At 44.0% G+C, this 12,788-nt stretch overlaps 1 protein-coding gene across 3 annotated transcripts; it reads left to right on the forward strand.

The window, feature by feature from the left end:
* The first annotated feature begins 329 nt into the window (after window positions 1-329).
* On the forward strand, window positions 330-4,665 carry LOC138163139 (cathelicidin antimicrobial peptide-like). 3 transcript variants are annotated; one of them, XM_069090579.1, is made up of 5 exons: window positions 330-522; window positions 1,207-1,314; window positions 2,886-2,993; window positions 3,248-3,319; window positions 4,440-4,665. In XM_069090579.1, the coding sequence occupies exons 1-5, from the start codon at window positions 493-495 to the stop codon at window positions 4,563-4,565; spliced, it is 444 nt and encodes a 147-aa protein (XP_068946680.1). In that variant the 5' UTR covers window positions 330-492; the 3' UTR covers window positions 4,566-4,665. The 3 variants fall into 3 exon arrangements, with proteins under 3 accessions (XP_068946680.1, XP_068946679.1, XP_068946678.1); XM_069090578.1 differs by having other exon boundaries at window positions 332-522; window positions 1,106-1,314; XM_069090577.1 differs by lacking the exon at window positions 330-522 and having other exon boundaries at window positions 1,018-1,314.
* Window positions 4,666-12,788: the final 8,123 nt, after the last annotated feature.

A 12,788-nucleotide genomic window follows, 5' to 3' on the forward strand; every position in this document is an offset into this window, starting at 1 on the left:
CATTTAAAGGCTTCCCCCTTCTTTCTGCACTGATTTCACTTCACTGCCCTTCACATGGTGTGGGTTTCTGCCATACTGGATTACTTGCTGTTCTCTATCTGACAGATCATCTCCCACCTCTGAGCCTTTGCACAGGTACTCCACCATATTTGCAATGTTCTCTCTCCTCATAGACACCTTTCATAATCCTTATCTCACTCCCTGTAAGCTACCACCTCCTACATCAGACCCTTGCTGATTCCTCTCCTCCTGTGCCCTTCCCACCCACTGATTTGCTGACTGTCTATCCCCTGCTTAGCTTGTTTTTCAACCTGATTCCATCTTCAACCTCCTTGGATCTGCCCAGGCCAGAAATTCCCAGGCCACCAATGCTGTCTCTCCAGCTCTTTCTCTCAGAATCTTTACCCTCTTTCAGACTCTGCTTAGAGTCACCTCTTTTGGCTGAAGAAAGGTGATTGTCTGGTCTGTGGTATTCTGTTAGCTGGACAGCCTATGGGGCTCACCTGTCAGCATGCAGATTTGGTGAGTTGAGAGGGGATGGAGGCAGGGGCCAACCTGTGAAGGTTTTCCTAGGGAGAATTGGGAATCATACAGGGAGCCTGAAATCTCTGGTTGACTCTTGGACCCTCTGGTTTTAGATAATTGGGTCCTGAGAATTTTGGAAATGATCAGAGGAGAATACAGAGGTCAGTTGAAGCAACCCTAACTCTATTGCAAAATTCCTTGAGTAAATAGAAAGGCAACAAGTGTGTTAGCTGACTGGAAAACCCACCCATCTGTAGGCCCTCTAGGATTTTGTAAGACAGAGAAAGATGGGGAAAATATTTATTTTCTAACTGCCTGGTCTTTCTGCTCTTCTGTTCTACCTGTTCCCCATACTTCCCCTTTTCCCCACACTTTCCTTTGGTTAACTCTGTGGCAGCATGAGGAAATTGAAGGAGGGACTCCCAGCCCTGGGGAACAAGAGGTGACCAATGACAAAAGAAGGGGGGGAAACCACAGACCTCAGGGAACTTTTGGAGCCCAGTAACAAGAGGTGTGCATTGCCCTTGTGTAAGGATGAGGAGGAGCCAGTGAATAAAGGATAGCTCCTTTCTGCCTACAGCATTGAGGGCCAAGAGGATGAGGATGCAGGGCTCAACCATACAGGCACCCCTACTGGTGCTGGGGCTGCTCAGCCAGATGACTCCCCTTGCTTATGCCCAGGACCAGAGATACCAGGATTTGGTGAATGGATTCATCAAGGAATACAACATGAATTCAGGATCAGAAAACCTCTTTCGTCTCTCAATCTTGAATCTACAGTCTAGGGAAGTGAGTAACTCGCATTGGGATGGTGGGGGAGGGCTCCATCTGCCAAGATTCCCTAACATGACCCCTTCACTCCAGAAAACCATGTAGTCCTTATAGGCAGGCATTGGAATTTTGTGGAAAGAAATACAGCTACCTGGCAGAGTGCATAGAGCACTGGCCCTGAAAGTCAGGGAGACCTGAGTTCAAATACTCTCTCAGACACTTACTGCGTGGCTGGGGAAATCATTTAATCTGTTTGCCTCAGTTTCCTCAACTGTGAAGTAGGTATAACAATAGCACCTACCTCCTAGAGTTGTTGTGAGGATCAGATGAGATAATAATTCTAAGCACTTGGTACATTGCCTGGCATGTAGTAGCCAGGCATAAATATATATATATATATATATGTATATATATATATATATATACATGTATACACACATATATATGTCTAAATTTCTCTATTATTATTGGAGCTAGAAGACCTGAGTTCTCATTCTCGGTCTGACACATTTTTCTGACTCTGAGCAAGGTATGTTCCCTCTCTGAATTTCAGTTTTCCCATCTGTATGAGGGCCTGGCCTCTCTCCCTGTAGCCCTCTGAGGATGCTCCTTCCTTGAATTCCCTTCCCCTTGCCCCTGATTTGCCAATCCTGCCCACACCTCAGAGCAGAGCTCAAACTCCCCATCAGCACAGCCAGGCCAGAGGGATCTCTCCTCCCTCCCCTTACCCTACAGCACTGATGGGATCACAGGCTGTCAAGCTGGAAGGGACCTTACATGTCCCTGAGTTTAACCCCCTCCATTTACAAAGTAGGAAATCCTGGTCCAGAGAAACGAAGGGTAAACAGCAGTAAGTAACAGAACTGCGATTGGGTGAATGAAGAAATGGATGAGTGAATGACTGAAAAGGCGTTTCTGAACCCAGTGCTTTCCCTCTTTTAATGATTTCCTATTTACCCTGCACATAGCTTGCTCTGAGTAGATGTGTTTGCATGCTGTCTCCCTCTGATTAGATTGTAAGCTCCTTGAGGGCAGGGGCTGTCTTCTGCCTCTTTTTGGATCTCCAGTGGTTAGCACAGTGCCTGGCACATAGTAGGTGCTTAATACATGTTTACTGATTGATTGAATCCCTTGCTATGTCCCAGGAACAAGGCTAAGCACTCAGCACACAAATACAGTCCAGGGGTTCAGGCTCCACATCCAGGATTCTTGTCACTGCTGGAACTCTCATGTGGCTCTGAACAGGTTTAAACTTGTATTGTTTTTTCTTTTCTGAGGGTTTTTATCTCCCCACTACCCTGAGGTATTCCCTGAGGACAGGGAATGTGGCAACTGAGCACAGGGGACCCCAGACATCATTCAGCAGACACTGAATGAATGACTGTTCTGGATGCCCTAGTTCTGACACTGCTGCCAGTGTGACCTTGGGCAAGTCATCTAACTTTCCTAGATCTTTGTTTCTTCATCTAGACATCAATGGGGTCAGACTACATGAAATCTAAGGTCCCTTACACTAAATAGCTACCTCCTGACCCCAGAGGGCTCAGATGTGGCCTAGGTCTAAAAGGTTGTCCTGCCTTTGTCCCCAGAACAATGATCCTGCTACTCCTCGACCTCTGAGCTTCACTATCAGAGAGACTATGTGCCCCAATACTGAAAATCGCAATCCAGAAGAATGTGACTTCAAGGAAAATGGGGTGAGTGTCCTGGAATGGGGAGAGAGTCTGACTGAATGAGACTCTTTCTGGGGATATTCCCACCTTGGGGCAGGGAGGGTGCTGAGCTCTGCTTTCCTGCTCTCCTGAGGAAAGTGACTTGTCCAAGATGAGAGCAGAAAAACCCTCACAGTGGGCTGCCTTAGGACAAAGCTTGAGCTTGCTGTCAGTTCTGGCAAGTCAGGGATAGAGTTTACAGACTAGCAGTTCTGAGCCCTCTCTGCAACCCTTCACAGCTGGTGAAAGAATGCATTGGAGCCATTGCCCTGGATTCTTCTGGGCCCTCTGTTGATATTTCCTGTGATGGGGTAAGTGATGAGTCCTTATTGGGTTCCTGGAGAAGAGCCCAAATTTCCAGACTCAATTAGGGATCCCTTGGAGGCTACTGGGATTGATCTGTAGCTAGAGGGGCTTGGGATCAGTTTTGACCTTTCTTCCCTCTTTCCACCCTTAGCCTCAGCCTGGCCTCCCTTTTCTTCCTCCAGGTTCCAGGAGGTAATATAGGTCCAGTAGCAGGAGCATTTCTCTCCCCCATCCCCCATCCACTTTACCCAACTCCAGTTCTGCAGCTAGAGAGGTCTCTAACTTCAGAGTCCTAGGGAATGCAGGGGAAGTAAAAAATGTCAATTGGACAAGAAGGGCCTAGACCTGGTTCTACAGAATCAATCAGAGGATTCTCAGCTGGAGGGAGCCCTAGAAAGTATCTATTCCAACTCCCCCCACCAATTTACAGAGAAAGAAACTGAGGCTCAGAGATGTGAAGTGACCTTATCCAAAGTCACAGAGCTAACTAATATTTAAGCTGAAACAGGTGTTTTGACTCAGACCAAGTATTCTATTAACCCCAAGAGCTCAATGATTAGATGGGGTAGGGGAGCTGGCGCAGGGTGGGGAGGAATGGCCTGAGGGCATAGCCAGCCACCCTGCCAGCCTCTCTGAGGAAGGGGCTCTGAGTTCAGATGTGGTCATGCCAGAGGCATAGCCAATGTGACCTGGTCCCAGGCTGTTCCTGGAGGGTAGGAGCTTCGAAGGGCTGGGCTGAGGATTTCTTGTTCTCTACTATCTTCTGGGCACAGAATCAGGAGGAGGGTGTCCTGGGAAGACTTCTTATCTTTTTCAAAATAAACATGAAGAAGCCGCTGAGGCTTTAGCTTTCTGGGCTGGGGCAGCACTGGCTTCAGAGCTGCAAGGCTGAAGATTTAGGGGTGAGTCCTGGGTCTGTCATCTACCAGCTGGGTCAGGACCTGTCTCAGGTTTCCTCCTTTTAATGGGGAGGTTGCAGCAGGTGACAGTGGAGGGCCCTCCAAGCTCTGAGTATCATGAAGCTCTAAGTCACTCCATTCCTAGAGTGGGCAGGTTTTTCTTCCCTCTTCAACTTGACCTCCAGAGGCCCTGGACTAAGAAGTTCTGTTTGTCTTCCCTCTGCAGCCTGAAAAGATCAAGAGAACCGGAATTTTCAGAAAGATTGGGGATGTATTCAGGAATCTGCGCGACAGAATTAAGAACAAATTTGAAAATGCACTTAAAAATGTAATTAACAAATTGTTCCCATAGGAAGTGAAACTCCTATGTGAGATTGAGTGTCAGTTTCTGTTTAAGGGCTTTATGTTATGCCTTGGTCTCCTCATTAATAAATTCCAGTTTTGTTCTTCTTGCCTCCATGTTTTCTTATTTAGGAGCTTATAATATAATCTTAGCCCGCACTTAAAAAGATGAAAAAAAAGAAAGCACCAACAGAGTCTCAGATGAAGGAGTTTCTAATCTAGGAGGGATGGGAGTGGGAGCAGGAAAGGAAGCACACAATGTAACATGTGGCGGTGGGTGGGAACCAGGCAATGTCTAGACAAAGTAGTCTAGGTAATCTGAGAGAGAGATCACTTCATGGTTCGGCCTGTGGGGGGGCAAGAGACCTGTGAAGGCTTCATGGAAGAAGTGTCTGAGCTGGGCCTTGGAGGAAGGGAAATTTTTCATGGGCAGAGAGGAGAAGGGATACATTCCAGGCACAGGGAACTCTTTGGGCAGCTCAAGATAAGACTATGGTAGAGTGGCTAGGTGGTGCAGTGAATAGAGCACTGGCCCTGGAGTCAGGAGAACCTGAGTTCAAACCCAGCCTCAGACACGTAACACAAAAACTAGCTGTGTGACCTTGGGCAAGTCACTTAACCCAATTGCCCTTCAAAAAGCAAAAAAAAAAAAAAGAGAGAGAAGGCTATGGAACGGGACGAAATCTAGTTTGCCAATAAAATGCTTAGTGCATTAAGGGGTGCGGTTTGTAACATGGAATAGGTAGACTGGGGCCAAGAGGGTCTTAATTATCAGGTGTTCCCCAGGCATTTGTAATTTATCCTATAGACAATAGGGAATCCCTGAAGGTTTTTTTGTTTGTTTCTATTTGTTTTAAGCAAGGAAGTGACAAGATCATATATTTTCATTAGGAAGATAATTTCATTAGGAAGCTGTTTGGACAGTGGAGTGGAGAAGGTTATATTAGACAGAGGGGGATTAGTCACTATTGCAGTAGGTGAAAGTTGATGAGGGCTTGCTCAAGGCTGATGGTTATAGTAATGGAAAAGAGGGGTTGGATGGGAAAGGTGAAGTGGACATGATGAGAGAGAGAATTGACCAGATTTGGCAACTGACTGAATGAAGCTCATGGTGGAGAAGGCAGAGTGAGAGTTGACTTCATCACCCTGGGAATGAGCTACCTACTTAGACCCAGTGCACTTTAGAGAACCCAGTCCAGTGATTCTTGTGAGCAAGCCATCTGTAGTGTGTGTGGGGAGAGGTGAAAGGGAGATTTGACCCTTTGAATAAGAAAGAATTTTACTAGCAAGAAATGAAATCAGATCCTGATCTCTTTTCCCTGTTCCCCCAAACCAGTGTCACATTTGGGCCCAGAACCTCTCAGACTGTCAGAGCTACACACACAGGCTAGGTGGCAAACCACTCACTTGCCCTAGTCTTTGCCCGTTGCCAATTCTCTGAATTAGAGACTCCCTCTCCCTGCTCTAGACTTAAAGTCAGCAGTACTCCCATGTTCTTACCATTCCCTCATTGTCACCTCTATAGAGAGTCAACTTAAATTTCAGTGTCAAAATCTACCGCTGGTTCTTCAGTAGCACCAAAGGAATGAATGTCTGTGAATGTATGACCAGTTGTAGCCTGGCAAAAGAACCCATCAGACCTATAACTAGGATAGAGTGGTGGGGGTTTTGTTTAGGGAATGGACTTTTGGAGGTATGATTGATTAGTCCCTGTGGCAGTCCTCCAGATTGTCCCTCTTCCCTCATCTGGTCCTAGACTGCTGCCAACCCTTCCCAGGGTCTCACTAAGACCCTTTGTCTTCAACTTCTACTCCCAGACCTCCCTTGTCTACAAACTATCTTCATCTCCACACCATTGCCCCATTCTCCTAGGAACTGGTCTGGCTACCATCATTTATTCTTTCAGAGCATGGAGCATAACCTTATTTGGGATAGACTGTCTTTTAATTTCAATTCCACCCATCCCCAACTGAATTTGCTATGAGTTTAAGGTTCCTACTTTTGATTTAGATCCAGCCCCTATGCCTCTGAGGCATAGTGATTTTGCTTTTCTACTAGGCAATCCCCAGATTCTATCACAATTTCAAAATGACTAGAAGATATGGATGGCCATGAAGGTGGCTGAAGCGGATGCTGTGGAACTCTTAGAATGTGGTCAAATGTCAAGTTCATTCAAAGCATCTTGGGCCATTGCCAGTCATCTTAACTTTGGTCTTGGACTAATCTAATGACTAATCTAAGAGGCACTAAAATATCAGGAAGTCTCATTCCAAGTAACTATCAAATGTATAAAATTTGGGGACAGTCAACTTATCACCATGAGCAATACTTAGATATAATTACAAAGAACTCTTTAAAGGAATAAAAAACAACTTTAACAGCCACAAGAAGATTCAGTGCTCATGGCTGGGCTGTGCCAAAATAATGAAAATGATAATACTACCAAATTAACTTATAGTTTTAATGTATACCAATCAGATGAAAGTGATACTGTACAGAACTCACGATCTCTGTGAGCAGGCCATTCCATTTGGGGACAACTCTACTCCTTAGCAAGATTTTCCTTATTATTAAAAATAAATTTGCCTTTTTTGCAACTTCCCCCATTACTTTTACTTCTGTCTTCTGGGGCTGAATGGAACAGATCTAATCCCTGTCCTACAGGACAGCCCTCAATCCCTGCAGAGCTGTCATGCCCATCTCTTTCCCTGGGCATTCTCTCTGGCTGTCCCCCATACCTGGAATGCTCTCCTGCCTTCATTCTGACTGCTGACCTCTCCGGCTCCTTTTAAGTCCCCATTAAAATGTCATCTTTTCCAGGAAGGCTTCCCCAAACTGTCTTAATTCTAGTGCCTTCCTTCTGTTACTTATTTCTTATTTGTTCTACATGTAGCTTATGTTGTGTATATTTGTTTGCATGTTGTCTCTTCTGTTAGACCTGAGTCAGGGACTCAAGTGTGGAGTTTTTGTTGCCTCTTTTTGTATCTCCAGTGCTTATCACAGTGCCTGGCACAAAGTAGTCACTTAATAAATGTGTACTGAGCTCCATGACAGTTGTGAAAGACTCATGGTGAAAAGCGCTAGCCACATGCAGAGAAAGAACTGATGGAATCTTAATGCAGATGGAAGCGCACTATTTTGACTCTTTTTTTTTTCATTCTTGTGGTTTTTTCCATTTTGTTCTGATTCTTCTTTCAGAATATGACTAATGTGAAAATATGTTTAATGTGTTTGTAGATGTATAGCCTATATCAGATTCCTTGCCATCTCAAAGAGAATGGAGGGGAGAGAGGGAAGGAAAAAAAAATTGGAACTCAAAATCTTATAAAAGTGAATGTTGAAAACTATCTGTACATGTAAGTGGAAAAAGATAAAATACTATTAAGTGGGGGAAAAAGAAAAAAGTTTATTGATTGATCTATTTCTATAATTTTCAATTTTAAAGAATTCCCAAGGGCACTAAAGCGACTTGTCCAGGGTCACACAGCCAGTCTGTTTCAAAGGCAAGACTTGAAACCAGGTCTTCTTGCCTCCCAGGCTAGATTGATAGCATTTAATATTTTTCTCATAAACCCTAAATTAAATTTACATGTCTTGCATTCTGGTGCAGCTAGGTGGTATAGTGGATAGGGAGACCTGCAGTCAGGAGAACCTGATTTCAAATCAGGCCTCAGATACTTACTGGCTGTGTGACCCTGGTCAAGTCACTTGACCCTATTTGTCTCAGTTTCCTCATCTGTAAAATGAGCTGGAGAAGGAAATGGCAAACCAGCCCACTATCTGTGGCAAGAAAATCCAAATGGGGTCACAAACAAACAGACATGACTGAATTGACTAAATAAGTCTGCATTCTAGCCAAACTTAGCTACTCACCCAGTTCTCTAAACTGAATTCTACCTTCCATCCTCTTCGAATTACATGTGTGCCTGAAATATGATCCCTCTTCAGCTCTTCCTCTCAGAATTCTTATCTTCCCTCAAAGCTCAGTTTAGCTCCAACTTCTTCTGGAAGCCTTTCCCTGCCATTAATACTCCCACTGTCTCTTCAGATCTCCTGGTGTTTCATGCTGGGAATGTCTGATTGAATACATTGTTGTTGTAAGGATTGCCCTGGTCTTACTCTCAGGGATGGATCTGTTACATGGCATCCCCTCCCCTTCTCCAGTGCCCTGAAGTCTCTCTTTTGGGCCATGTTCTGTGGTCTGCACTGATTAGGTCACCCCAGATAAGCATGGGACCAGGGACTGGCACCCCAGTCCATATAACTACTTTACATCCCCATTAGCTATTACACAGGGATATTTACTTCAAAGATATAACAAAAACAAATGCTCAGAGTTCACTTGAAACTTTGGAGTCATAACTCCTAGGCATAGACCACCTCTGTCTGCAGAGGGAAATGAAGCTCACAGTTGAGCTTAGTTCCTATGTAACAGTCATCCTAAAAAGTTCACGTCTAAAGTCCTGCTGGGATAGAGTTCTCACACCATTGCTCCTCAAGGTTTTATCTTCTGAGTTGGCTGCAATACCCAGTCTGGATTCCCTGATGCTCATGTCTTGCCAGCATTCAATTTGGGGGATTCACTCCTTGCATCAAGAATGAAAAGGGATAAAGGGAAAAGCCAAAGCCTCTGCACCATTTCTAAGGGTGCATGACATAAATAGGTGGGGGAAAGGAGGTAGGCCATAGTCTCAGAGGGGAACACAGAAAAGGCCCCAATTGTGCTCAGTTTGGCAATTTGAAAAACCCAAAAAAGTTCCCATTAAATAGTCAATGGAGAAAATCATCTTCTCCCTCTTGATAGGCCAGTGTAGAATGCCCATGCATGAGCCAGTTCTCCTGTCTTCCATAAGAGTCTTCCACATAGGAGATCCATCTTAGATGGTCTCTATGTGTGTCAAATCCCCATTAAATAGTGTCTCCACAGGCAATGCCAGTTCAGGAGCATTTTCAGGGTGGTTTCTGAGCCAAGATTTTCTAGAATGGTTTGACTCAGGGTGTGACAAAAGACAAGGGGGCTGTGTGTTTAATTTAAGGCATAAAGAGATGGTGAGACCATACCACAGGAGTGCCTGGCCCCTTGCAGTTTGTGGACTTTAGATTGTAACTCCCATGTAGTTAGCTTTCAGGTGGTCCCTGGAGGATTGTAGGAATAGATGACAATGTAGTGCAGAAGGAGATGTACAGAGGATGATGGCCAGGCTGGGTGGAATGCTGGGTGCTCTCTAGAGGTGCTTCCTGGAGGTCTTTAAGCAAAGGCTGGCTGGCCCTTGTAGGGGGTGATTTAAAAGGAATTCCTGTTCAGGTATTGGTTAGATGAATTAGCCTCTTAGTTCCCTTCCAAATATGAGATCACATGGTCACATGAATTCAGTTTAACCAACATTTATGAGAAAAGTATTCTGGACAAACCACTGTGTTAGTTTTTGGGGGAAGAAAGCAAAAATGAAACAGTCAGCAAACTATTCATGAACTCCCTTGAGGAATTTATGTTCTCCTAGGAAAAGAGAACCTGTAACTAAACAATTACAGGTAACAGATGTTTTCCTATATCTAACTACTCTTTATGATCTCTAGCTTGGTGAATAAACAGTCTCTCTCCTACCTGGCTTGTCAATTGGATTAAATTGACAAGACTCCAGACATATACATTCTCTTATTCCTCTTCTTCCCTTATGGAACATAGCTTTTATGAGTTTTAAAATGTAATATTGATATGTTTTAATTTTTTGCTTTTTTGGAGGGCAATTGGGATTAAGTGACTTGCCCCAGGTCACACGGCTAGCTTTGTGTTAAGTGTCTGAGGTCAAATTTGAACTCAGGTCCTCCTGACTCTAGGGCCAGTGCTCTATTCGCTATACCACCTAGCTGCCCCAATATGGTTTTATTTTTATATCATCTATATTTCACAAAGCATGCCTCTATTCCCCTCTTCTAGAGAGTCAATATTTATAACATAAAAATTAAAAAGGGGAAAAACTTCAACAAAACTAACCCCCTTACTGAAAAAAAATCTGATATTATTATGTAGCGAGTCACAGTCATTGTCCTTCACCTCTGCAAAGAAGTGAGGGGGAGTGGGGGAATAGACACCTATAATCTTGTCAGTCTTTGTTAGATACATTCCTTCCCTGGGTACAATTCTCTTATTTCTATATTTTCAGCTGTGGTCCTGAAATTCAGATTCCATTCTCAAACATCATCTTTTGAATAAGCTGAATTGAATGGAATTTAATTGAGTCCTGTGAGGTAGGTAATGGGAGTCTGATTCTCCCCATTTTACAGAGAAGAAAACAGAGGTGAAACTTGGGACTTTTCCAAGTTCACAAATCTAGCAAGTATGGGGTATTAGGATGGATGAAGGAAAGCGTGGAGGCCAAGCTGCTCTTTATTTCCAAGCCCAGACAGTACGCTACAGCCCCTGGTGGTAGTAGAATAGGGCATTGAGCAAGGTACAGAAAGAGGGATGAATGGTATCAAAGATGACATAACAACATATTGCTTTTCTGTTGCAGATTTCCATTGCCACTGAGATCCCCAGTGAAATACTTTAGCCACCCTCCCAAACCCTCAAACCCCCGTGTAGGTACCTCAAGCAACATGACTTTGACTTGACCAACAGGTCACTGGTGAAATGGGCCGAAATCTTGAAATGAGTTTGCACAACTGCTCACTTCTTCCTTTTTCTATATCCAGGGATGTGACCTGAGTTCAGCCAGGCTGGAGAGTCATAGATTCAGAGTCATAGACTTGGAAGGGACCACAGAGATAAATCCTCTAGCCTAGTTCCTGCAATTAAATTATTTTGGTACTTGAGGGCTTCTATGACTTAATCCATATATTTCATCCTCTGATGCAGATCTATTCTACATTCATTTATTCACCCAATTAAGAAACAGAAGCAGAATAATAATACTTGTTCTAACTGCCTCAGAGGGTTATTGAGAGACAGCACTTAGTAAGTCTTAAAATACTATATAAATGTGTTATCATCCTGACATTTAAAGCCTGAACAATTTGGCAACATGAATTGATGTAGAATTGAGTTCTGCCCCCTTACAGGGGCAAGATCAGGCTCAGAAGTTCACAAAAGTGGGGTGGCTAGGTGGAGCAGTGAATAGAGCACAGGCCCTGGAGTCAGGAAGACCTGAGTTCAAATCCAGCCTCAGACACTTAACACAAAAACTAGCCATGTGACCTTGGGCAAGTTACTTACCCCCAAATTGCCCTCCAAAAAAAAAAGGCAAAAAAAAGTTCACAAAAGCAGTTTGGGGATCATACTAAGAGTTCTCTTGGAAATATACATCTCTGGCCACATAGGCATGTGGACAATGCGAAAAGAGTAGGCAGGCGTGATGCAATGAGTGTTGGTCTGGAGTCAGGAGATGACTGGTATTTACAGGACGATTGACTTTGGGCAAGTTCCTTACTGATTCTGAATCTCAGGTGCCTCATGTCTATATTGGAATAATACTGTCTGTGCTAGCTACCTCCCAGGATTGTTGTGAAGATCAAGAGGGAAATTGCATGTTAAGAGATTAGTAAACTTTAAAGTGCTATAAAACCTATGATTATTGAAGATAAGGACAAGCAGGACAAAGGTTCACATGGTGGTTAGAAGAAGCGACGCAAGGACACTCTCAAGAACTTTGGAATTGACTGTGTGATGCGGGAGTCACTGGCACTGGACCTGTTGGCATGGTGTGCCTCATTCGAGAAGGTGCTGTGCTCTACGAGCAAAGCAGAATTGAAACAGCTCAGAAGAAGCGAAAGATATGGAAATTTAGAGAATCCTCTCCAAATATTCACATGGATTATGTGTGCCCGACCTGTGGTAGGACATTCCCAGCTTGTGGTGGTCTGATGAGCCATAGTTGGATACACTGAAACTAGACTGTAGCATAGTGATGTCATTGTGGTCCTCTCGGAGAGTGAAGGACAACAATCAGACACTTGCTTACCTTCTGGGTCTTCACTGCTACTAAAAATGGTGCAATAAATAGTTTCTTCCTCACACATAGCAGGTGTTTAATAAATGCTTATTCCTTTCCCTTCTTAACTTAGAGCTTTTGAACTAATGAAGCAGAAAGAGGCATATGCTTTTAGACACAGCCAATTGTTGATTTATTTTACTTGCTTGTACTTTTTTGTCACAAAGGAGAGTGGGTGGGGGGAGTCTTTGAGAAGTGATGTAATCTTCATTTCAGACAAACTACACTACTCCCTCTTCTTC

Source organism: Petaurus breviceps, unplaced genomic scaffold (assembly GCF_028583685.1).
Source record: "Petaurus breviceps papuanus isolate PSGF00001 unplaced genomic scaffold, PetGlider_PUasm1.0 187, whole genome shotgun sequence".
NCBI lineage: Eukaryota > Metazoa > Chordata > Mammalia > Diprotodontia > Petauridae > Petaurus > Petaurus breviceps.